The sequence below is a fragment of the Monodelphis domestica genome, chromosome 7, assembly GCF_027887165.1.
Source record: "Monodelphis domestica isolate mMonDom1 chromosome 7, mMonDom1.pri, whole genome shotgun sequence".
NCBI lineage: Eukaryota > Metazoa > Chordata > Mammalia > Didelphimorphia > Didelphidae > Monodelphis > Monodelphis domestica.
This window is the reverse complement of record NC_077233.1, coordinates 192,486,050-192,508,730: the sequence shown is the minus strand read 5'-3', so window position 1 is coordinate 192,508,730 and position 22,681 is coordinate 192,486,050. Positions and strand designations below refer to the sequence as shown.

The window sequence follows — 22,681 nt, the reverse complement described above, 5'->3', positions numbered from 1 at the left end:
TTGTCTCCCTAATATCTGCAGGTTTTTCTTTGGCCTTTCCATACCTTTAGCATTATACTACTAAATTTCTTGAAAAAGTTATCTACACCTGATGCTTTCTCTGCCTCTGCGTCAAAGAAGAATATGATGTAGAAGCAGAACTTTCGATGTTTTGAAATTAGTTATAATATGATTTTCCAGATGCAAACAATGTTTACTGGTGAAATGGAAAGGATTAAAATTGATTATTGTCACTGCTTTAAACACTCATAAACTTCTTCTCAAACTCTATAATCACTGAAAACTGCTCTTTAAAACAAAACAAACCTATCCTAGCAAAAAAGTTAAGAGATCTGAAACTTTTAAATGAAGAAAGATATTTGAGTCTTAGATCATTTTCCAGCTGTGTTCAGTATGGCCTAAAGTTGAAAACTTACCTCTAATTTCCATGATAATAGTAACAGTATTTTTTACAGCTCTTTTCCCCCCCAGCCTAGTGAGGATGAAATAATTGGTGGCTATTTTATACTCTAGACAGCAAACTCCAAACAATTAGAAAGCTCAAATAACCCAAATATTTTTGTTTCACTACACAGTGATCATCAGTATTAACAATGATGACCTAGGCATTCAACCTGCAAGAAACCAAGTCCCTCCAAAAGAAGAAATCTTATTTAGAGTGGTCTAAACATTAGTGCGCTGTTTTGAGCAGAAAGCTGGCACAGTGGAAAAAGTGCAGGGCTTGGAGCCAGGAAGAAGTGAATTTGAATTCTGTCTGAAACTTTATCAAGGTGAGGTGCCTGACTCTGGCCACATCAATTAACCTCTGTGTGCCTCACTTTGATTACCTGTAAAATGGGGATAATAATAGTGCCTCTCTCACAAAGTTGTTGTAAAGAAGGAATGAGTTAACATATGTAAAATACTCTGCAAACCTTAAATCGCTATATAAATGTTAGCAATTATCCTCATTATTATTAGCAGCAGGAGCACAAATATGTTTAGATGATCCTAATGTGTTCAATTTTATAGCCTCAAAGTCTTCACAAAATTGGAGTAAGCATGTATGCTACTACAGATAAAAGTGGGCCAAAACTGTTATTTTGGGAAGGCCTTGATGCTATTCTTTCTGCTTCTTCAATCATAGCTGTCAACCTTTCTTATTTTTATTTTTTGCAGTATGTATCACACCTCTTCCACAAAAAGTTCAGTAGTAGCTAAATAAGGGATGTTTTCCTTCTAGACCTTAAAGACAAATTGGGGTGCCATCTTTGGTTTGTAATATTTAATGGCTGTTTTGATTGATTCTGGGGTATTTTTGCTTCTCATAATGAATTTGAAGTGTTAAAACTGTTGCATGCAAAGGTCCTTCACTCAAGCCTAGACTGATGCTCCTCTTAGCCTCTGCAGCATCCTCCCTCCGCAGGTGTGCTGATAGGGACTCTCATTTCAACACGTCCTGGTTTGCAGTGTCAGCTTCAGGAGGGGAAGAAGGCTTTCAGTTTATCTTGCACAATAGTGTATGTAGGCAGCCACCTAAATAACATACAAATGAATAGCGATGCCCTCAGCTCTTTCTTTTTCTTCAAAAAGAAGGCTTTAGGAGTGATGGGGTTTCAGGACAGAGGATGAGGAAAGACAGAATTGCTTCCTGCTGGCCTCATTGCCAGGTGAAAAATTGAATTGCCTTTGATTTATGAGCCCAGATGGAGTCCACACAGTCATTGTCATTGCCTCTTTCTAAATCAATCCCCACAGCTAAAAAACTCTACCTCCCCCCTAAACTTTAAAAGCAAAAGAAATTTTAATGAATAGTCTCAGATCCTTAGAAGTAAGTAATCAGCAAAATAAAATGTGACTTATTACAGAATACTTTAACACTGTACTTTATAAAGCAGCATGATCCAGGATGCATAATTAATAAAAAATTGTCACCCTTCCCATCATGCTCATTGCTGCTTTAAATAAGGTGCCCAATGCTGACCTTCACAGCTAAAAAGGCATATGAAGAATTTGGAGAGAATCCAATAAGGAATCAGTCAGAACTATGATTAAAGAAAAGCGAAAAGAAAATAGAGGGTGAAATGTTGAAGAAAAACTCTGTATGCCTATTTGTGTCTAGTAGGCATACCTCTGCTGAGGCCAGAACAAAGGCATTCAGATCAAATTTTTGGCATGAGAATTAAAGAATTATTTCTGGACACAAAGAATAATTTAACTTTAGAATGGGTAAGCAACTTTGAAGATAGAAAATTTATTTTCTCCAGGTCTCGAAAAGTAAGATAAGCTCTCAGTTTTCTGAACTGGCATAACCAAGGTCCTTCTTGAAGGTGGGAAAAACAGACTAGATGATGTCTCCATTTTTTTCTGACTCTGCTAGGAAGAGAAAAAAAAATCCTTTAATCTATAAAAAGTGTTAAGTTTTTTAGAGATTCACATCAAATATTATCAGTATTTCATATTCTAAGTGCTAACTCTGGATAAAATATTGTGGTAAGAACTAAGGAGTCATAGAAATATGTAGGGCCGTTTTTGTGTTCAAAAAATGGGTTGTCTCTGGTAACTGGGGCAAAAATTTCAAGCAAACTGCATTTCCTTTTTTATACACAAGGGAGAGCTAAGGCCCTAGAAAATGGATTTGGGTAGCAGGGAATGACAGGCTCTGTGAGTCACCAGGAACAAAGGAAAGATTGAATAGGTGAGAAAGGAGGTGTTTTCAAAGACAGAGAGAAGGGCTGTAACATGTTAATAACATGGCACACAGCATTTGACAGTAGTTAGAAGAAATTTTCTTACTTTCTGCCATTTTATTCCATTCACAAGACTCAAATGACTACAATACTCTAGCAATGCTGGGACATTAAAACACACTTTATTATTTAACTGTCAGCAGTTGGGAAGTGTTCACATACTGATTAGTACCTGGAAGAGGACTAATTAAAGTCCAACTAAAGGATTTCAAACCTAACTAAATAAAATATTCACAACCCAGAGAGGCATTTGATTATTTTTTAAAAGCATGAGTGTTTTTTAATGGCTGGAATTTTAGCTTCCTTTTTTTGATCCTTCTGAAATTCCTGGGCCTCAAACACTCTTTCAAAAGAATTAAAATCAGGATTGATCGTCGGAAAGCAATCATACTAAATTAGAACCTTTTCCCAAATATCTGGGGGGGGGAATGAGCTTCTCTGATCATTAGGCTGATCAAAGAAAGGAAGGGCAGCATCGGAGAGTAAATATTTCAAGAACTGGCTTATATCTTTTCACAGATAATTTGCATTTATTTGTTTGTGCTAGACAGTAGATACTTTTGCACTTTTAAAAAGACTTTTCAAAATACAGGAGGTCAATCTTTTAAGTATCAAGAGTACACCTCATAGTTTGGGAGAAAGCCAAATATTGAGGCAGGGAAATAAAACAAACGGCTGCCTCTTTTCCACTTCCTGACAAGCTTCTAAAAAATATATTTTGGGATTAGGAGGGGAAAAGTAGAAGGGATTGTTCCTTTATTTAAAGAAAGAGAGCTAGCTGAGTTAAGAGAGGATATTTTGTAGTATTTGCTGATAACAAAACTGAAGTTTGTTCATCCAAAACAAACTAGTTAGCAACTTAGTTGGGTTTTTTTTTTCATTTAATATACTCCCATTCGCCTTCTAATCCCACTACTTGAGAGGGAGAATATAATAATTTGCATTTATGTTGTGCTTTAAGGTTTGCAAAGCACTTTACAGATATTATCTCATTTAACACTTATAACAAACCTGTGAGATATGTGCAATAATTATCACCTGGCCGCCTCTAAGTGTGGTAGCTGTAGTAGACGTAGCACTGGTCTGGAATCAGGCTGAATTTATATGAAATTACTACCTAGCTTACTTAATAATTTGGTAAAGTAATTTTTTAAACAATTGGTGGATCTTTGAGACCAAGTTTAATAATATACCTGTATAATCCAGAACTGGTCATTTATCCTCTCTTAGCCTTGTTTTCTTCCCTTATAAAACGAGGGGAGGTAGAATGGATTAATTTAAAGGACCTTTCCAGTTCTTGCTTTCTAGGAGTCTGGGGATTGGAAAACAGATGCACAAAGGAACTATAAAATCCATCACATGCAACAAAAAAGATCCGTAAGTCAGCGGTGCTGTGGATAGAACACTGGCTTGGAATCAGAAAGACTCATCTTTTTTTTTAAACCCTCACCTTCCACCTTGGAGTCAATACTGTGTATTGGTTCCAAGGCAGAAGAGTGGTAAGGGTAGGCAATGGGGGTTAAGTGACCTGCCCAGGGTCACACAGCTGGTAGTGTCTGAGATCAAATTTGAACCCAGGACCTCCCATCTCTAGGCCTGGCTCTCAATTCATTGAGCTACCCAGCTGCCCCCAAAGACTCATCTTCTTGAGTTCTAATCCAGCCTCAGTCACTTACTGACAGTGAGACTCAGGACAAGTCACTTCATTCTGTTTGCCTCAGGTCTTCACCTCTAAAAGTGCTGGAGAAGGAAATAGTGAATCACTCCAGTGTCTGTCAATAAAACCCCAAATGGGGTCAACAAAGACGCAGACACAACTGAAATGACTTAACAACAATGACAAAAACCAGAGATCTTCCTGAGGCATATAAAGCTTAAGTGATTTATTCAGGATCATGTAGGTAGTGCAGCTAGATAACTCAGAGGATAGAACATTGACCCTGGAATCAGAAAGATATGAGTTCAAATCTAGCTTCAAACCCTTAACAGCTGTGACCCTGGACAAGTCACTTACCCTTTGTCTCAATTTTCTCAACTGGAAAAATAGGGGGGATAATTGCATCTACATGATGATCAAATGAGAAGCTAAATATTTAGCATGAAGCTTCTCGGAGATGTCTAGAGGATGCATAAAAACACACACATTTGCATTGATCCTGATACCAATATAAATTCTCCATTAACTTTACAGTAGAAATATGTTAAAGATCTGACACTATGCCCATTTTCCCTTCAACAAAATAAGATTAATCGATGACCTGATTTAGCTCACCTGATCCTGTCACAGCATGACCAGTAATGTAGCTGCTAATCTGCCCATTTTGCCTATGAACTCTTCCTTCTGCGTGTAGAGGCAGCACCCACAAAAGTCAATGTGTTGAGTATAATTAGAGGGTGTCCATTGGTGACCACCTAACTGAAGATCTGCACGAGGGACCTCCTCTGAGGTAGGATCTTTCCTCTCTTGACCAAGCCTGCCAGTAGGCAACAAGAAAAAAGGTTTGCAAAGCCTGCTACCGCTCCAGAGTGCCACAGACTTCTCCCTTCATCAGCCCACCTTCGTGGTCTAATTCCCACCAGGGACAGGAAGCCCGCTGACAGCTTCATGCCCCTCTTCCCTGTAATCCTTGGTCTCTCTGTCTTCTTGTCATCTGCTCTACCATTACTCTTTGAGATCCTCTAGACTTTGGCTCCTGTCCAGCCACTTTCTCTGCCTGAGTACTACTTGACCTTTCCATCTTCCATGAACTGAACACAAGCACGAGTTCTTTCTTTGTGTATTGTTTCCCCCAACCAGACCCAGAGCTTCTTGAGAGCAAAGATGGTCCTGATTTTCTGTTTGTATTCCTAGTATTTAGCACGGTGCTTGGCACATAGGTAAGGGCTTAAGAGGTGCTTTTCCATCCCATTTCATAAACAAACTTCCATGCTGCTTGGGTGACTCCAGACCGAATCTGGCACCCTCTTCCAAGCTTCTTGAGACTAAATTCCGTCTGCCCTTGGACTGGCAGCACTAAAGATGGGTAGATTCCTTGGATCATTGGAGAGAGACGTACAAAAACCAGGTATGTGCTGCAGAGATGGTTGCCAATTTGTCTTGCAGCCTGGGGCACATGGGCTGGATGGATCTGCTCAACATAACCTAAACCCCATTTTTAAAAGATTCTATAATTTTAGGTACGGCAAAATGAAGTTACCTTTAGCCCTTCCTCCTCCAAGATGATCTTTAATAAAGTAGTCAGGATTGTAGTCCTGTACAAAAACCCCATGCTGCCTTTCTGCATTTAGAGGAAGCACCCCTAAAAGTTAATAGCTTTAGCATACCTATAGGACGCCAATTATCAAGACACTTTTGATAGTAGAGAGCTAATACTGGACTTCGAATGGGGAGAGCCAAGACTTTTAATCCTATATCGAATACATTCTGGTGGGGTGACGTTGGACAAGTCACTGATGCTGCTGCCATGTAAAATGGTGCAGAATCTGGGGCAGCCTGGTGGGAAGAACCGCCTTCCTATAACCTCGGCTACCCAGACTCTGTGTCTGAAAGCTCAGAAGCAGCCATTCGCAGAGTCACCCTCCCCTTCACTCTCCCCTCTCTTTCAGCCCTGTCTACCCAGATGCCATGGAAGGCACTGGGCAAGAGACCTTCTTTCCCCACCTTCCTAAAAAGGTTCTTTCCGTCTCCCCTCCTGATAGGGTACGGACTGTCCCAATTCTCGTGTCTTTGTGAGGGAAGCCAACTCTCTACCAACAGACTGTCCAGTGTGCCTGAGCCAGAAGCCTCTAGACCCTTCCCCTAAAGAGAGGGTCTGGCTGCTGCTCCTGCTTGATTGAGCAGGAAACTGATAAGGACTCTTTTGGGTAAGAAGGTGGACCGCCAGGCGTTGCCATCTGCCCTGACTGTACACCCTCCAGACCCGCAGCCCCTGCCATCTGTCCTATAGACAGGCCATAAGGACTACTGGGCTTTCCACGGTAGCCCTGGTCCCTTCTGGACTTCCATCTGCCCTTTAACTGAACTCTCAAAGACAGGTTTCTCATCCAATTAGAATGTGCGCCCCGTGTGAGCAAGGATTGTCTCTCTCCTCTGTTTCTGCCCCGGGGGCCGGCGCGGTGCAGCAACAGTGCAGTGTTACCTGTGGCTGAGTTCTAGTGACTAGTAGTAATGACCATGCGCTTCCTAGCACTGCGACCTACAGAAACTGACGAAGCAGCGGTGCCGTTGGTTTCTAAAACACTGTGTAAACCTTCGCCCCCAGGGCACACTTGATTTTCTTGCCAAGCAGAAACTACCGCTTTAGATCCCAATTCTTTTCACAAGCAGAATGGTGGGAGCCAATGAGCATTACTGCCTCATCCATCAAGGAAGAATGACGGAGAGACAATTGGGTTTATAGGAAGTTTGGCCCAAGGTCCAACTGCGCCCGCTCATCCCAAGAGCATGTGTAGACAGAACTGGAAGAAGGACGAGTAGAAGATGAAACTCATCGATGAGCACCACTTTGAGGACCTGCTTTTGTCATCAGAGACAGAGAAAGCACCGCTTTAACAAGGATAAAGCCAAGAATACCTGGAATAAACCAAATACTAGAGAGGATACAATTTGAAAACAAAGGGAAAAGGTTTCAAGAAATCTTAAAGAGGGAAAAGATGGGGGGCAGCTGGGTGGCTCAGTAGATGGAGAGTCAGGCCTAGAGATGGGAGGTCCTGGGTTCAAATCTAGCCTCAGACACTTCCCAGCTGTGTGACCCTGATTGAGTCCCTTAACCCCCATTGCCTAGCCCTTACCATTCTTCTGCCTTGGAGCCAATTCCCAGCATTGATTCCAAGATGAAAGGTAAGGATTATTTACAAATAAATAAATAAATGAATGAATGAATAATAAAAATAAAAATACCAAACTACTCTTACACAGCCACATACACGCACATCTATTTTAACATCAATATTCTGGTGCTTAGATATGTATGTGTGTATAGATCTGCACACGTAGATGCATAGACACATACTGCATATGTACCATACATGAAGAAAAATGCTATGTTATAGACATAGGCTCATGGGAAGATATGGACAACAGACACATTGTATATACAAAGATAGATACTCTTATTATATGTGTGTACATGGATAATAGAATACAACAGTCATTGAATAATCAAATTTGGAGATGACGCAAAAGACAACATAGAGACATGGATGATGGAATTAACTAGCCTGCAGCCTATTGGTAGTTCCTGACCAGACCACAAGAAATGGTATAAAAAGGCATCAAATAAGAGCTGTCTAATTGGAAAAGGAAGAAGGTTGGACATCACGGCACAGTAGAAAGAGCGCTGGATTTGTCATGTATTTAAATCTTAGCTCTACCTCTAAGGTCCCTTTCAACTTTAAATTTTTGATCCTATAGTCTGCATATTAAGAAAAAGAATTAACATATGGGGACAGCTAAATTGACTCAGTGGATTGAGAGCCAGGCCTAAAGATGGGAGGTCCTAGGTTCAAAGCTGGCCTCAGACACTTCCCAACTGTGTGACTCTGGGCAAGTCACTTGACCCCCATTGCCCAGCCCTTGCCAGTCTTCTACCTTAGAACCATTACACATTATTGATTCTAAGATGGAAAGTAACGGTTTATAAAAAAATTTTTTAAAGAATTAACATATGAATGCTCCAAGTAATATATGTTTCCTATTTTTAAAAATCAATTCATTTTATATCACATTTATTCTTTTTTTTAATTATTTAATTCGTTGATTTAGAATATTTTTCCTCGGTTATAAGAATCATGTTCTTTCCCTCCACACCCCCAACCCCTTTCCGTAGCTGACAGGTTCCACTGGGTTTAATGTGTGTCAATGATCCAGACCTATTTTCATATTATTAATATTTGTACTAGGGTGATCATTTAGAGTCTACATCCCCAATCATATCCCCATCGACCCATGTGTATCACATTTATTCTGGAATATATTCCTTTCTTCTCTGCTCCCCTAGCAAATCTTTAAAGAAAGTGGGGGGGGGTGCATTTCAGCAAAACCAAACTTCATGTCTCCCATATTTGAATACTTCACACTCCACCTTCCTGTTCCCCAGCTCTGTAATAAAAAGAGGGAGGTCCCTTCGCTTAATTCTTAACTTTTCTGAATTTCTTTGGAACCCACCTTGGAGAATACAATTATACACCATTCACTTTTGTTTCTTTGTTGATGACGATCTTTCCATTTGTAGTATATGATTTTCTTGATTTTGCTTATTTACTCTGCATCTGTTTAATAAATCAATCAGAAAGTATTAAATGCCTGCTATCATGACAGGAATTGTGAAAGGTGCTGCAGAAACAGGTATAGAGACTGAAACCATCCCCATGTGGAGTGAGCATCTCTAAAAGACAAATATACAAAAAAATATATATCACAGAAATACAAAATAGCTAAATACAAGGCCATTTGGAAGGGAAATCTTGCTGTCTTGTGCAAAGGTTTTAAATGAAAGATGGTGCCTGGGGTGTATTTAAAAAGAGAGAAAGAGAGAAGGGAGAGAGAGAGACAGAGAGACAGAGAGAGAGACAGACAGAGACAGAGACAGAGAGACAGAGAGAGAAACAGAGACAGAGAGAGAGAGAGAGAGAGAGAGAATATAGAGAGACAGAGACAGAGAGACAGAGACAGAGAGACAGAGAGACAGAGACAGAGAGACAGAGACAGAGAGACAGAGACAGAGAGACAGAGACAGAGAGAGAGAGACAGAGAGACAGAGAGAGAGAGAGACAGAGAGAGAGAGAGAGAATATAGAGAGGCAGAGACAGAGAGACAGACAGAGAGAGAGAGACAGAGAGACAGAGAGAGACAGAGACAGAGACAGAGAGACAGAGAGAGAGACTGGGTGGAAGTAAGGAGGGAGTACATCAGAGCTATCAGGGATGGAGGGTGGCTATTGAAGAGCCATGAAAAGGAGAGATGGAGGAGAGTTTATGTGAGAAGCAGAGCAAAGGCCAGGTTGGCTGAAATGTTGCGAGTAAGAGAAAGAATAATGTCCAGTGAGGTTGGAATGGTACTTTGGGGCCAGGCTGTTTTAGGGTTTTAAAAGCTAAACAGTTTATATTTTATTCAAGAGGCAATAGGCATTAGTTGAGTAGGAGAGTTACATCTGTGCTTAAGGAAAATTCATTTGGCAGCAGTGTGGAGAATGGACTAGAGAGCTTAGAGACTTGAAGCAGCCTGGGTAATTAGGAGCCTATTGCAAAAATCATGATGAGAGCTAATAAGGGCTTTGAACTAAGATGGTAACTGAGTGTTAAGAAGCAGTCAGATGTCAGGGATGTGGTGAAGATGGTAACAGCAAGATTTGGCAACTTATTGTACAAGTAGGGTGAGAGAGAATTAAAATTCAAGGATAAGGAGGCAGCTGGGTGGCTCAGTGGATTGAGAGCCAGGCCTAGAGCTGGGAGGTCCTGGGTTCAAATGTGGCCTCAGACACGTCCCAGCTGTGTGACCCTGGGCAAGTCACTGACCCCCATTGCCTAGCCCTTACCACTCTTCTGCATTGGAACTAATACACAGTATTGACTCCAAGGTGGAAGGGAAGGGTTTAAAAAAAAACTCAAGGATAAGACTGAGATTAGGAACCTGGGTGACTAGAAGGTTATTGATACCTTCCATAGACATACAGAACAGTGGGAGCAGCTGGGTGGCTCAGTGGTTTGACATCCAGGCCTAGAGACAGGAGGGCCTGGGATCAAATCTGGTCTAAGACCCTTGTTGTTGATCCTGGGCAAAACACTTAATCCCTATTGCCTGCCTTACCACTCTTCTGCCTTGGAATGAGTACAGTCTTGATTCTAAAACAGAAGGTAAGGATTTAAAAAAAATTACAGACTATTGGGAAAGAGAAGGGTTAACGAGAGAGAGAAGCTCATTTTTAGATATGTTGAGTTTAGGATGTTGCTGGGATATTCAGTTCCAATTGTCCAGTGGAGATCATTGGTTATCTGGAACTAACGTGCAAGCGAGACTATTAGTCTGGCTGGATATTTAAAGCTGGGACTTGGCTACATAGAAATGATGGTTAAACCCATAGGATGATTCAGAGAAAGAGAGAGTCAGAGAAGCAGAGACAGAAAAAGAAGGACAAGGAGAGTAAAGGGAAAGAAGAAAAGTCAATAAGGGCCTGGGACAGAACCTTTGGAAATATCCATAGGTACGAGGCATGAGAAAAAAAATGGTTAAGTACTTTCTGGAAAAATCAGCTTTATATAAATCTCTTTTGTTTCTCTACATTTTTCACATTTGTTTTTTCTTATGGTGCAGTACACTTCTGTGCCACTATTTGCCTAGTAATTCCTCATTTGCTAAATGTGCCTATTTTAATTCAGTTTTTTACTACCATAGAAAGGTCTTTTTGATGGATGAAGACCTTTTCTTTCTGTCTTTGACCTCCTTTGATTCCATATTTGACAATGGGTTCTCTGGGCCAAAAGTATGGTCATTTGAATTACTTTTAAGCTCAATTCCAAATTACTTTCAAAAAGGCTGAACCAATTCACAATTGAACTAATATTTTATTAATGTGCTTATGTTCCTGTCATGTGATTATAAAAGGAACTAAAGGAAGGCTTCTACCATCTTGGGCAGATCTTTTATCTGGAGTACATAGTACAAATCTGTTAGGTAAAACGTTGATAAGAATGGCAAGAGCTAGGTTCAAATCTGGCCTCAGACACTTCCCAGTTGTGTGACCCTGGGCAAGTCACTTGACCCCCATTGCCTAGCCCTTACCACTCTTCTGCCTTGGAGCCAATACACAGTATTGAATCCAAGACGGAAGGTAAGAGTTTAAAAAAAAAAGAATGGCAAGAGATGAGACAATGGAAATTGGTTGCCATCTGCTCAAGTGGAGGGAATGTCCACATTGCAGAGATCACAAGAAATGATAATGACAATAATAATAATAATATGGATAGGAACTAAACCTGTCATTTCATTGTTATAGGGAACCTCTAGATGAAGTAACTCCTCCTATTAATTTAACACCTTCCCTGCAACTTATAGACTTAGAGTTTTCTAGAGCTGACAGTAACAGGCAGGATCGTGTAATCAATATGCATATGATACATCTACTACTACTACTACTTCTACTTCTTTTTGAATATGGTGATTTAAGGTATCCAAATATTACAACATAATATGATCTCATTTGGATCAAATTAACTATTGATTTGAGTGGTGTGAAACAGGAAACAAGAAAACATGGTTCTTTGTGATCTTATTAACCTATTCTATATGAATCAAGACTTTGGATTTCTATTTTGAAGGCTATTATTTTGACAAGAGCAGTGCTAAAGTTGTGGTAGTTGAATGAATTAATGAATGGCCTTTAATGACTAAATCTCTCCAGTTGGCTCATGGGATATGTTGTGAAATTTTCCTTAGTGTGTCAAGATGAAAGTAATTTGAAATATCTGAAATTTTAAATTTAATTTTTAAAATAATTTTATTATGTGATAATGGTGATTCTTAAAAGGAAAATAAAGGGCTATAGAGGAGAGTTTATGAAATCAAAATATTAAGTTGTCAAAATTCCAAAAAAAAATTGGTTCACTGTCCAGACTTTGCCTTACAACAACCATTCCTAATGCAAGTTTCATAATTTTTTAAATGATAGATTTTATAATATTTTTATCTTGATTTCCTTTGTAATCCAACATATTTAATTTTGCACTTTAAAATATTAGTTGGAAAAAGGGGTCTATATGCCCCTACCCTATAAACTCATAAATATGCTTCCATTGGGGTTCCTGGTTTTATGTTTATATTTTCCACCATTTTACCTTGTTATTACTGATTTATTTCTGGTTTTTACTCAATTATAGTCCAAAACATTTCTTCTACCCTAGCTTTTCATTCTTTATACTTAAAGAGGCATACAAATATTGATCTGATATACCTACTTGCCTTAAGATACAGAACTTTTTGATACAAGAATTTTAAAATTCAGAGAGTGAGGTCCTCTAAGTCTAATTTATTTTAAGAAATCACTTTTTTTAGCTTCCTAACCCAATAACTTGTAAGAATTTTCCTTTTTAACTGATATAGTAGCTTACCAAAAATATTCAAAGATGGCTCATTGGCTGTTAAGTCCTTTGTCAAAAGAACAAGTTTTATTCTAATAGAATTTTAGCAGCTGTATGTGTTTGTGAATGCATGTGCACATGCAAAGGCATCATCCCCCATAGAACTATAATCCTCCTCTTTCTTACACCAGAGAAAGATTTGTCTTCCTTACTCATTTTTATCTAAGTTTTCACCTCATTTTATATACAAATTTTCCCTTCCCTCATGCAATATAACCATTGCTTCATATTATTCCCAGAGATTATATAAAAATATTTTCCAGGTCTTAAAAATTTTTTTACCTTTTCCTTGTTGTCCAGTTTCATACATGTGTTCATCCAGATCTGTTAGTTGGAGAAGAAGAAAAAAGTGCTCGGCATGGAGTCAGGAAAATTTAAACCCATCCTCATTTGTCTACTAGCTGTTCGACAGATCACTGAACATTTTTTCTTAGTATCCTCATCCATAAAATGGGGATAATAATACCATCTAGGATTGGTGTGAAATTCAGATAGGATAATTTATGTAAAATGCTTAGCACAATGCCTGTTATATAGTAAATGCTATATAAATTCTAGCTATTATTATTGTTGTTATTCCCATTCTAGTTTCAATAAGGTGTCATATGGAGAATAAAACATACACACACACACATGCATGCATGTTCAATCTCCTTCAGTTTTAGATCTCAATCTTGAATGATATTCATAGGTATAATTCTCCTTCATTTAGAAATGCATGTAAATGCAGAACCAGAGGTCCTCAAAAGCTGAAGGTGACATTAAACCCATGCTAATCACTCCCTGCTTGGTAATCATTTTTATCTGTATGCGGACATTGTTATCCCTTCCACACACACCCCAAGACACTTGACTACTGTATGATTTTTCAGTGTTGAAAGACACTCTCAAATAATATAAAAACAGAAAATGATCAGGTGGGTGATTGGGGCACTTTCCGAGCAAAGCTCTGAGAAGCTGGCCGCCTCACAAATGGGTCTTCCCTTGAGGGAATCACCTTTGCTTCTAGTTTCCAAGCTTCCTGGAAGAAAGCAGACGTCTTGACATTTACTGTCTGCAGGGAATCTAGAAGAATTGGAGAGCTTATCTTCCCTTTATCCTCCCTGATCAAGTCACAGGTGTCATTCCAAGTGCTTGCCATAACTAGTCTGCTATTTGTTTGCCAATAATGTTAGAGGCACAGCATGTGGATAGTTGGCTTAGGAGTCCAGGTGGCTTCTGACACTTGTAGGCGATGGGACTCCCAACAGGTTCCCTTAACATTTTAGACCCCAAGATGCTTTTCTCTGAGTCTATATATTGCAGAATAGCTGAAGTTCAGATACAATAAACACAACAGCAACAACAAGCATTATCAACACGATCATCTCTTTGTCTACTCCCAGTTTGTTTTCATTTTAAAAATTGGGTAAATGACTTATTTATCGCAAATCTCTGCAGCTAAAGCAAGAAGTTTACACATATAATCTGCTCAGTTGGTTTAAGGAATTACAATTGGAAAAGATCTCAGAGGCCCCCCAAGTCCCATTCGTGACTACTTGATTATCCTCAGTGCAAGATCCCCACTGTGTGATCCTCTATTCTTTTTTTATTTATTTATTTAATTTATCATATTTTCCATAGTTGCATGATTCATATTCTTTCCCTCCCCATCTTCCTCCCCTCTCCCATAGCCAACAAGCAATTCAAATGGGTTTTTACATGTATCTTTGGTGAACCTCTATTCTTTTTTTTTTTAACCCTTATCTTCCTTCTTGGAGTCAATACTGTATATTGGTTCCAGGGCAGAAGAGTGGTAAGGGCTAGGCAATGGGGGGTCAAGTGACTTGTCCAGGGTCACACAGCTAGGAAGTATCTGAGGCCAGATTTGAACCTAGGACACCCATCTCTAGGCCTGGCTCTCCATCCACTGAGCCACCCAGCTGCCTCCTGAACCTCTATTCTTAACTTAAAGGCCTCTAACCATGAGGAAATAGACTTCTTTTCAAGGCAATTCATGCCAACACTTAGTCCCAATTATTAGGAAATTTTCCTTTCTTTTAAACCTTTATCTTCCATCTTAGACTCAATATTGTGTATTGGTTCTAAGGCAGAAGAGTGGTAAGGGCTAGGCAATGGGGGTTAAGTGACTTTCCCAGGGTCACACAACTAGGATGTATCTGAGACCATTTTTGAACCCAAGACCTATCTCTAGGCCTGCCTCTCAATTTACTGAACCACCTAGCTGTCCCCCCTTTCCTTTCCATCTAAATTTTCTTCTTTGCTTCCACTCGTTATTCCAATTGCTTTTATCCATTTCCAGCTTAGATTGTTCAGTGCCACTATGCTATCTTGAATGCCTTCGGACATTTCTAATCTCTTGACTTTGGACTGAAGTACCAGACCTAGTGTTAAAGTTCATACGTTCTTTTCAGCTTTATCAATCATGGCAGCAAAAATGTTATGAGAAGTTGTCCACTAGGATAATGCTTAAAGCGTTTGACAATAGAATTGAAGTGTGTAAATGGAAACACCACCCAATCCCCAATCGGTTGATTGTGGAGAGCAGAGTAGCAGATGAAAGTTATCCAGACACTGACTAGCAATAGATACCGAATGATTGAGAAGCAATGTGGCTCAGTGGCTAGTGTTGGCCTTAGAATAGAGTTGGGATGACATGGGTAACTTTAGGAAGGCGCCTTGCCTTTGATGTGACCTTGGCAACTCTCTGAGGCTCTAGTACTTAGAACGGTGGTGCAAATACAATTCCCTTTTATACTTATGAAATCACAAGTCCAGACTCTTCTTTCATCTCCTCCCTGCACTCCATATAATAATAATGACCATTACTATGTGCTCCATATTGTTTTAGCCTTTTCTGAAGCTTACAAGAGGAGTACAAAACAGGTTTCCTGCCATTAGGAGGTTTACAGTCTCTCTGGGAAGACAAAGAGCAATAGATAATTTTTTTTAAATAGAGAATGGTAAAAGACACCTTGAATAAGTCACTTATCCACCATGGAAATCAGTTTCCTCATTTATAATTAGGAAAAGATTGGAATAGATGACCTCTAAGGTCTCTTCCAGTTCTAAAACTAGGATCCTGTGGTCTATGAAAATTGTCACTGAAATGTTTGTTCTGGATCTTAAGTGCTTGAAGAGTTCAAATAAAGGAAAAATCAAAATGGACCAAAGTTATCAGAGAAGGTTTTATAGAGGATATGGAACCTGAGCAGCAGGGCTTTTAAGATGGTTTATTGTTGTTATTCAGTCATTTCGGTCATATTCGAGATTTTTCATGACCTGGAGTGGTTTGCCATTTCCTTATCCAACTCATTTTATAGATGAGGAAACTGAGGCAAATGGGGTTAATTGACTTACCGAGGGACTCACAACTAGTAAGTGTGTGAGTGAGATCAGATTTAGATATGGAAAGAGGAAGGAGAAAGCAACATTCCGGGTGGGCAGAAGAACATAAGCAAAGGACACAGAGGTCAGAATAAATATGCTATGTCTGTAGGACTCTAAGGAGATTGGCCTGATTGTCGTAGAGGATACATGCTGAGGAACAGTGGGAAATAAAACTGGCTAAAGTGATTGTTGAGCATGGAAAGAAATTGTTGAAAATAGTATTTGAGAGGAATTAGTTAAGTACAGAATTCTTTAGAAAAACAAGATACCTAAAGGATAGTAAGATAAAGATGCCTAAAGGATAGTAGACTATCCTTGCTTTGCAGTTTTGAAGGCCACAAAGCATCAACATCCTCAGCATCCTCATTATTATTATCGTAGTTAAATATAATACTTTAAGATTTTTTTAACCCTTACCTTGTCTTAGAATTGATACTAATAGCATTAGTGCAATGATCCAGGACAATTCTGAGGGACTTATGAGAAAGAACACTATCCACACTCAGAGGAAAAACTGTGGGAGTAGAAACCCAGAAGAAAAACAACTGCTTGATCACATGGGTTGATGGGGATATGATTGGGGATGTAGACTCTAAATGATCACCTTGGTGCAAAATAACAGTATGGAAATAGGTTTTGATCAAGGACACATGTAATACCCAATGGAAATACGCATCGCATCGGCTATGGGAGGGATTTGGGGCAGAGGAGGGAAAGAACATGACTCTTGCAACCAAGGAAAAATATTCTAAATTGACTAAATAAAAATTTTAAAAATTAAAAAAAAAGAATGCCCAGCTTTTAATTAGTCAGTGAACCTGTGAGTCCACCTGTTTCATGATTTATTAAATGTTAGAATGTCCATCCTTTTCCTCATACTTATTGGATTAAAGATTTGTTTAAACAAACAAAAAACAGAATTGATACTAAGTATCAGTTTCAAGACAGAAGAGTGGTAAAGGCTAGATAATTGGGATCAAGTGATTTGCACAATCAGGAAGTATCTGTGGTCAGACGAGAACCCAGGAAGCTATTATTATTTTAATTTTTACAAATGAGGAAAAGGAGGTAGGGCTGTTAAGTGACTTGCCCAAGGTGACATAACTAGTTAATATCAAAGGCTGAGTTTGAATCCAGACCTTCCTGACTTCCAATTCAGCATTTTTGCCATAGTATCACCTTGTTGCCATAGACATGCTAAATGAACTGCCAAAGGGCCCACTAGGCTGTGTCTTCTAATTCCTACTCCTGAAATAACTTAATTTCCTTCTGATCTGATGGCAGCTAGGCTCAATCCCTTAAAGGTTTTCTTCACTCCTTTTAATTTTTGGAATAAAAAAGTTGCTGCCTTTTTGTTTTTCAGATATATTGTGTTCCTACCAAAATGCACCTTGTTTGTCAGCCTGTTTTCCTCTCCCAGGCATCAAACCTCCTTTTTCTTTATCTGTTCTATGTCTCCAGGGATCTGGGGAAAATCTCTATAAGCTTTCTGACTCTTTATACAATACCCAGCATAAGATGACCAGAAAATTAGGGAGCCTCAGAGGACCAAAAACCCCAGGAATGCCCTGAGTCACATTTCCAGTTTTGTGTATTTGTGCTTCAGTCCTGGATAAGGATTGATTTGCCATTTTTATATAATATTGAAATGGCTTTCAATGTGTTTGAAACTATTGGCTAACCTCCAGTATTCAGTAGATTGACACTAAAATATGGTCATTTCATTTAAATGCCATGTGTCAAGTACACACAGTCTATATGAAACTAAGCTTGGAGTGAGAGTTCAGATTTGGCAGTTTGGGGTTTGGGAGGAGGTAAATAATGTTCATACATGATCATGATTCTCTGAAAGAAATAGGTGAATATTAAAACAAGAAAAAAGGCTGGATGCCTTATGTTACAAATTCTAAAGCATTATTTTCCTGGCATTCTGGAAAAAAGGACATGTTATACTTCCATTTCTCAGGTGACATTTTAAAAAGTTTGGAAGAAAAATCTTTTTCATGCAGAATATATCCAGCATAATTTATTTTTTTCTTGATGAGTCAGGACTATCACATTATGAAAGTTAATCATAAAACTTCCCTATAATGCAATGATATCCTCAGGGATGATTAAGGTGTATGGAACTGTTTGTCTCTACCTGGTGGGTCCTTTGAATGATCTCAGCATTCTGGTCTACTTTTTATGGCTTTTTGGTCTCCTCCCTCAATGCTGGGCAAATATTTGTCACTATTCACTTCTACTTGCAATTCACCTACCTCTTAGTGGTTCGCTCTACTTCCTGCCTACTTCCAGCCACTTCTGGATTGATGCTTGTAACCCACAGAGGCTGAGAAACTATTAATTGAGCTTGTTGGAATTGCATATAAAGCAGGAGTAAATAGGAGATCTCTTTGGGCTCACTCTTATTAATGAAGACTGTAAATTTTAGTTTATGGAATTTATGCTACCTGTTCTGGCTGAGGGAGAATCTTGTGCACATACTGAATTATAACTATGTTATCCATAGCTGAGGTTGTCAGATAAGTGAACTCTTGCTAAATGAGGTTAACTTCAGTAGTATCCAGCTTGGTGTTCATTATGCTCTCAGACACTTGTAGATTGATTAGAGCCTTCTGCCCAAGAAAGAGACAGGAAGTTCAGTTTTGCCCAGGAAATAAGACAGTGGTGTATGCAACTTTGTATTAATTTGGGGGCTGGAGGACCCACTGAGAGAGTCCTGCTGATTTATGCATATTTAAATTTCTGGGCTATCTTTAGTAATTCATTAGAAGAGCATCCTCAGACCAATGTGATTTTTGTATACTTCCCAAAAGATGCCAGTTGTAGTTATTATCCTTACATTGCCTAGACCCTACTCCTTCTCTCTAACCAATATTTTCTTTTAACCTGGGAAAGTATTCCTAACATCAACACTCATCTTAGCCACAGATGGTTTGAAGTTTCATTATTAAGTGTTATGACAAATGGAGAAAAATAAAAAACACCAACACCTGGTTTCTTGGCATCCTACCCTGGCTCCAGGTTTTCCATTGAATTCCCTTTTTCTCTACCCATATTCATTTAACTATAAACTGCACTAATATTTTTGTATATTAAAGAAATGAGTATCAATTTTTATAATTTTAAGTTTTCTCAAAGTTCTATGTAAGTACAGAATTTGGTCAAGTTTATTTTAATCTCTGCAGTTATGCTGAAACTCAAATGACTTATTCTTTATAGATAGCATTAATTAGTTCGGTTGCTATAGGATGAAAAGCCAAGAAAATTGCTACCACTGAATTCCGTTTAATGTATATTAAACACTCTCTATGTGCAGAACACTATGCTAGGTGTTTGGTGAACTTTACAGTTGAGATAAGTCAGGAATTGGATCAGTATCTCTGCTGTCATTTGTGCTTATATATACTTTCAGAGTAGGATATATACTCTGACAATAGGTTGTACAGAAAAGAGGATGGAGAGTTAGATGGTGCAATAGATAGAGTACTGTGCCTGGAGTTAGAAAGATTCATTTTCCTGAGTTCAAATTGAGTCTCAGACACTAGCTGTGTGACCCCGGGCAAGTCAGTTGACTGTTTGCCTCAGTTTCTTCATCTGTAAAATAAGCTGAACAAGGAATAAATGGCAAACGACTCCAGCATTTTTGCCAAGAAAAACCCCAATTGGGGTCATGAAGAATCAGACACAATTTAAAACAAATGGAAAACAACAGGAAAGGTGCAGAAAAAAAAATGTGTGCGAAGCTCAGATAGAAAGAAAGAGAAGTAATCAGGGAAAACTTTCTAAAAGAGTAGCATGTTGCCCAATAATGTTTATATTAGATACAGAATTTTATGTTTTAATTTTTAGTATACAGCATTTATTTCCTACAAGCTTAAATAAACCCATTGCACAGATCCAATGACTTTCTTTTCATGCACACTGTGTGTATTAGGTGGTAGAACTGTAGACACTCAATTCTTAATAAATTTGGAGGTATATTTTGAATATTGCTAATTTTCTTTTAAAATGGTGCTTTATAGAAGGGTCTAGAGAAATTAATGGGGCAAGACTAAACCTGCTCTCTGTTGCACCGCTACCATAGTTCTCTGAGGTAAACTTACCCTATCATTGAACGCTCTGTGTTGTGTGTTGATGTGGTGGGAACAGGTATGAACATGCAATCCTGTTTTACACGTTAATTTTAAGAATGCTGCTTTTTGCCTTGCAATGAAGCAAGATTCTACACTAGACAGAAAGCTATGAGAACAAAAGGTGTCCTGAATAGTCTCAGTGTTTCTGTGTGATTTGTTTTCCTTTGGAGGGCTCAAGATGACCTCCTGGAGGATTGGAACTCCCCTTCTAGCCTCCCTCCCCACCCCACCCCCAAAAGAACTGGCAAAATGCATTCCTTCAATAACATTGCAGCACCTAAAACCAACTTCTATTAGAGCTTTGCTTCAGCTCCTTTAAAGACACTGGGGGCTGGAGTGGATTAGGAAAAGAATTAAGGACATTTAAGAATGTCAGATGTCCCATTTCCTTCCAAAGAAGTTGTCCTTGTTTTTTAAAAATAATGTTTTAGAGCATAATTTATAGAAAAAGCTCTTTGGAAACATCTTGTCATGACCCCATTGTATGACTTCTGCCCACTGCTTGGATGAATTTGAAGTCTAAAGTAAAACTGAGTGTCTGGGAGAGAGTGAGTTGTACAGGATCTCTATTCTCTTATCTTGCCTCTTCCTCTTTTCTGGCATGTGAATCAAGTTCATCTGTGTAATTGTATGAGATCCTGGGCTCATTGAGTTCAAGTGAACACCCCTTAATAGGCAACTAATATGTGTGACAAGCTACTCTAGATGCTAAAGCTGCAGATATGAAAACAGGATATAGCCAGTATGTTTATAGCACTTTAAGTGCAAAGTACATATATCTGGTCCACACAACATACCTATGGGGTAGGTATGATTTTTATTCTCATTTTATAGATTAGGAAACTGAGGCAGAGAGAAGTTAAGTGACATGGCCAGGGTCATACAATGGATAAGTGTCTGGCGTCAGATTTTAATTCAGACCTTCCTGACTCCAGGTCCACTCCTTTAATACTCGTGCCATCTAGCTGACTCAACTTTCAATGATCCCCATCGGGGTTCAAGGGATAGACAATCCGCTATGGGACATCAGGAATGTTCCAAAATGACTATAAATAGGAATGTATTAAATGAAGAGAGGTATGAGAGATGGAAAAGGGAGTAACTATATCAGGAAGTATCAGGGAAGATTTCAGGGTGGAAGGGACACAAGAGCTGATTTTTTTAAGGAAAGGAAATGTCTAAATATACTGTGATGTAGAAGATCATTTTAATCCATAAAACATTTAAGTGCCTGCTATGTGTCAGGCACAATGCTGGGGATACCAAAAAAAGAGACAAAAGAGAGTCCTGCTCTCCAGGCGCTTACAATTTAATAAGGAAGACAACATGCATATACAGGATGAACAGAAAATTAACACAATGAAATTAAATGAAAAGGGGGTGGGAGGAGCTTCTGGTAGAAAATGGGATTTTAGTTGGGACTTAAAAGAAGCTAAGGAGGTCAGGAATCAGAGTGGAGGAGAGAGAGCATTCCAAGGAAGGGAGCCTGAGGGACTGGGAGGATGGTTTTGTCCTCTACAGTAACAGGAAAGGTAGGAGGAGGGAGGGATTCCGAAGGAAAGAGAATGACTTCTGGACTCATTGAGTGGATGTCCAGTTCTCTACGTCTGAAAGGCGGCTGTGATGTGAGATTAGGGGTCAGTAGAGAAGCTGGAGCAGGACAGACAGATGGAAGAATCATTAGCACAGAAGCGTGGCTCGGGGTCCTGCACCCCCAAACACACAGTCCAGAGGAACAGGCATAATATAGTCTCTATTGATGGGTCGCGGACATGGCGTTCACATTATGAAAAAGACAGCCCTGGTCATTGTGTCAAAAGAAGGCTTGATTGGACCCTCGGGACCTGGGTACCATCAGGTTCTTTCTGGTGTGGATTCACCTTCTTAAAATATTTCCTCCGAGCAGATCATTGTGCGCGATACTTTTCTTCCCCTTTGTCAGTGGAATTTGCTGCTGGCCCCTGCTAGCTCAGACTGGCTCCCAGCCTGTTGGAGGTCCTATTAACATGTTCTTGCACAACCTATGCCATGAAAATGCCTTTTTTTTTCCCATTAAAAAGGTTGCCATCCAGTGGCGGAAAGAGAAATACCCGCTTCGGGTTCAGGAAAATGAAAGCCGAAGTATACAGTTAACTATTTGAACTTGGCTGAAGTTAGTATCACCATCTGGACTTTCTGTAGGAAGCCTGGAGCAGAATGAGTGCGGTGTGCCTTTAAGAAAAAAGACGCCTCGCCAAACTTAGCTATAGTTGTAGATCTCTGTTTCAGTAGGGAAGGAAAGTGTTAATT

The 22,681-nt window shown here is 39.2% G+C and overlaps 1 protein-coding gene across 10 annotated transcripts in view; it reads left to right on the top strand.

Annotated features, from left to right (window-relative positions):
- Window positions 1-22,681, top strand: part of SMARCA2 (SWI/SNF related, matrix associated, actin dependent regulator of chromatin, subfamily a, member 2) — a 208,252-nt gene that overhangs the window by 150,048 nt on the left and 35,523 nt on the right. Inside the window, exon 1 of one of the 10 annotated variants that reach the window (XM_007498591.3) lies at window positions 21,880-21,924. The exons of the other annotated variants lie outside the window; for them this stretch is intronic. Within the exon in view, the coding sequence (XP_007498653.1) occupies window positions 21,895-21,924 (30 nt within the window). The 5' untranslated portion in view covers window positions 21,880-21,894. Of the gene's footprint in view, window positions 1-21,879; window positions 21,925-22,681 lie in introns of those variants that run through there. 10 annotated transcript variants of the gene reach the window in all.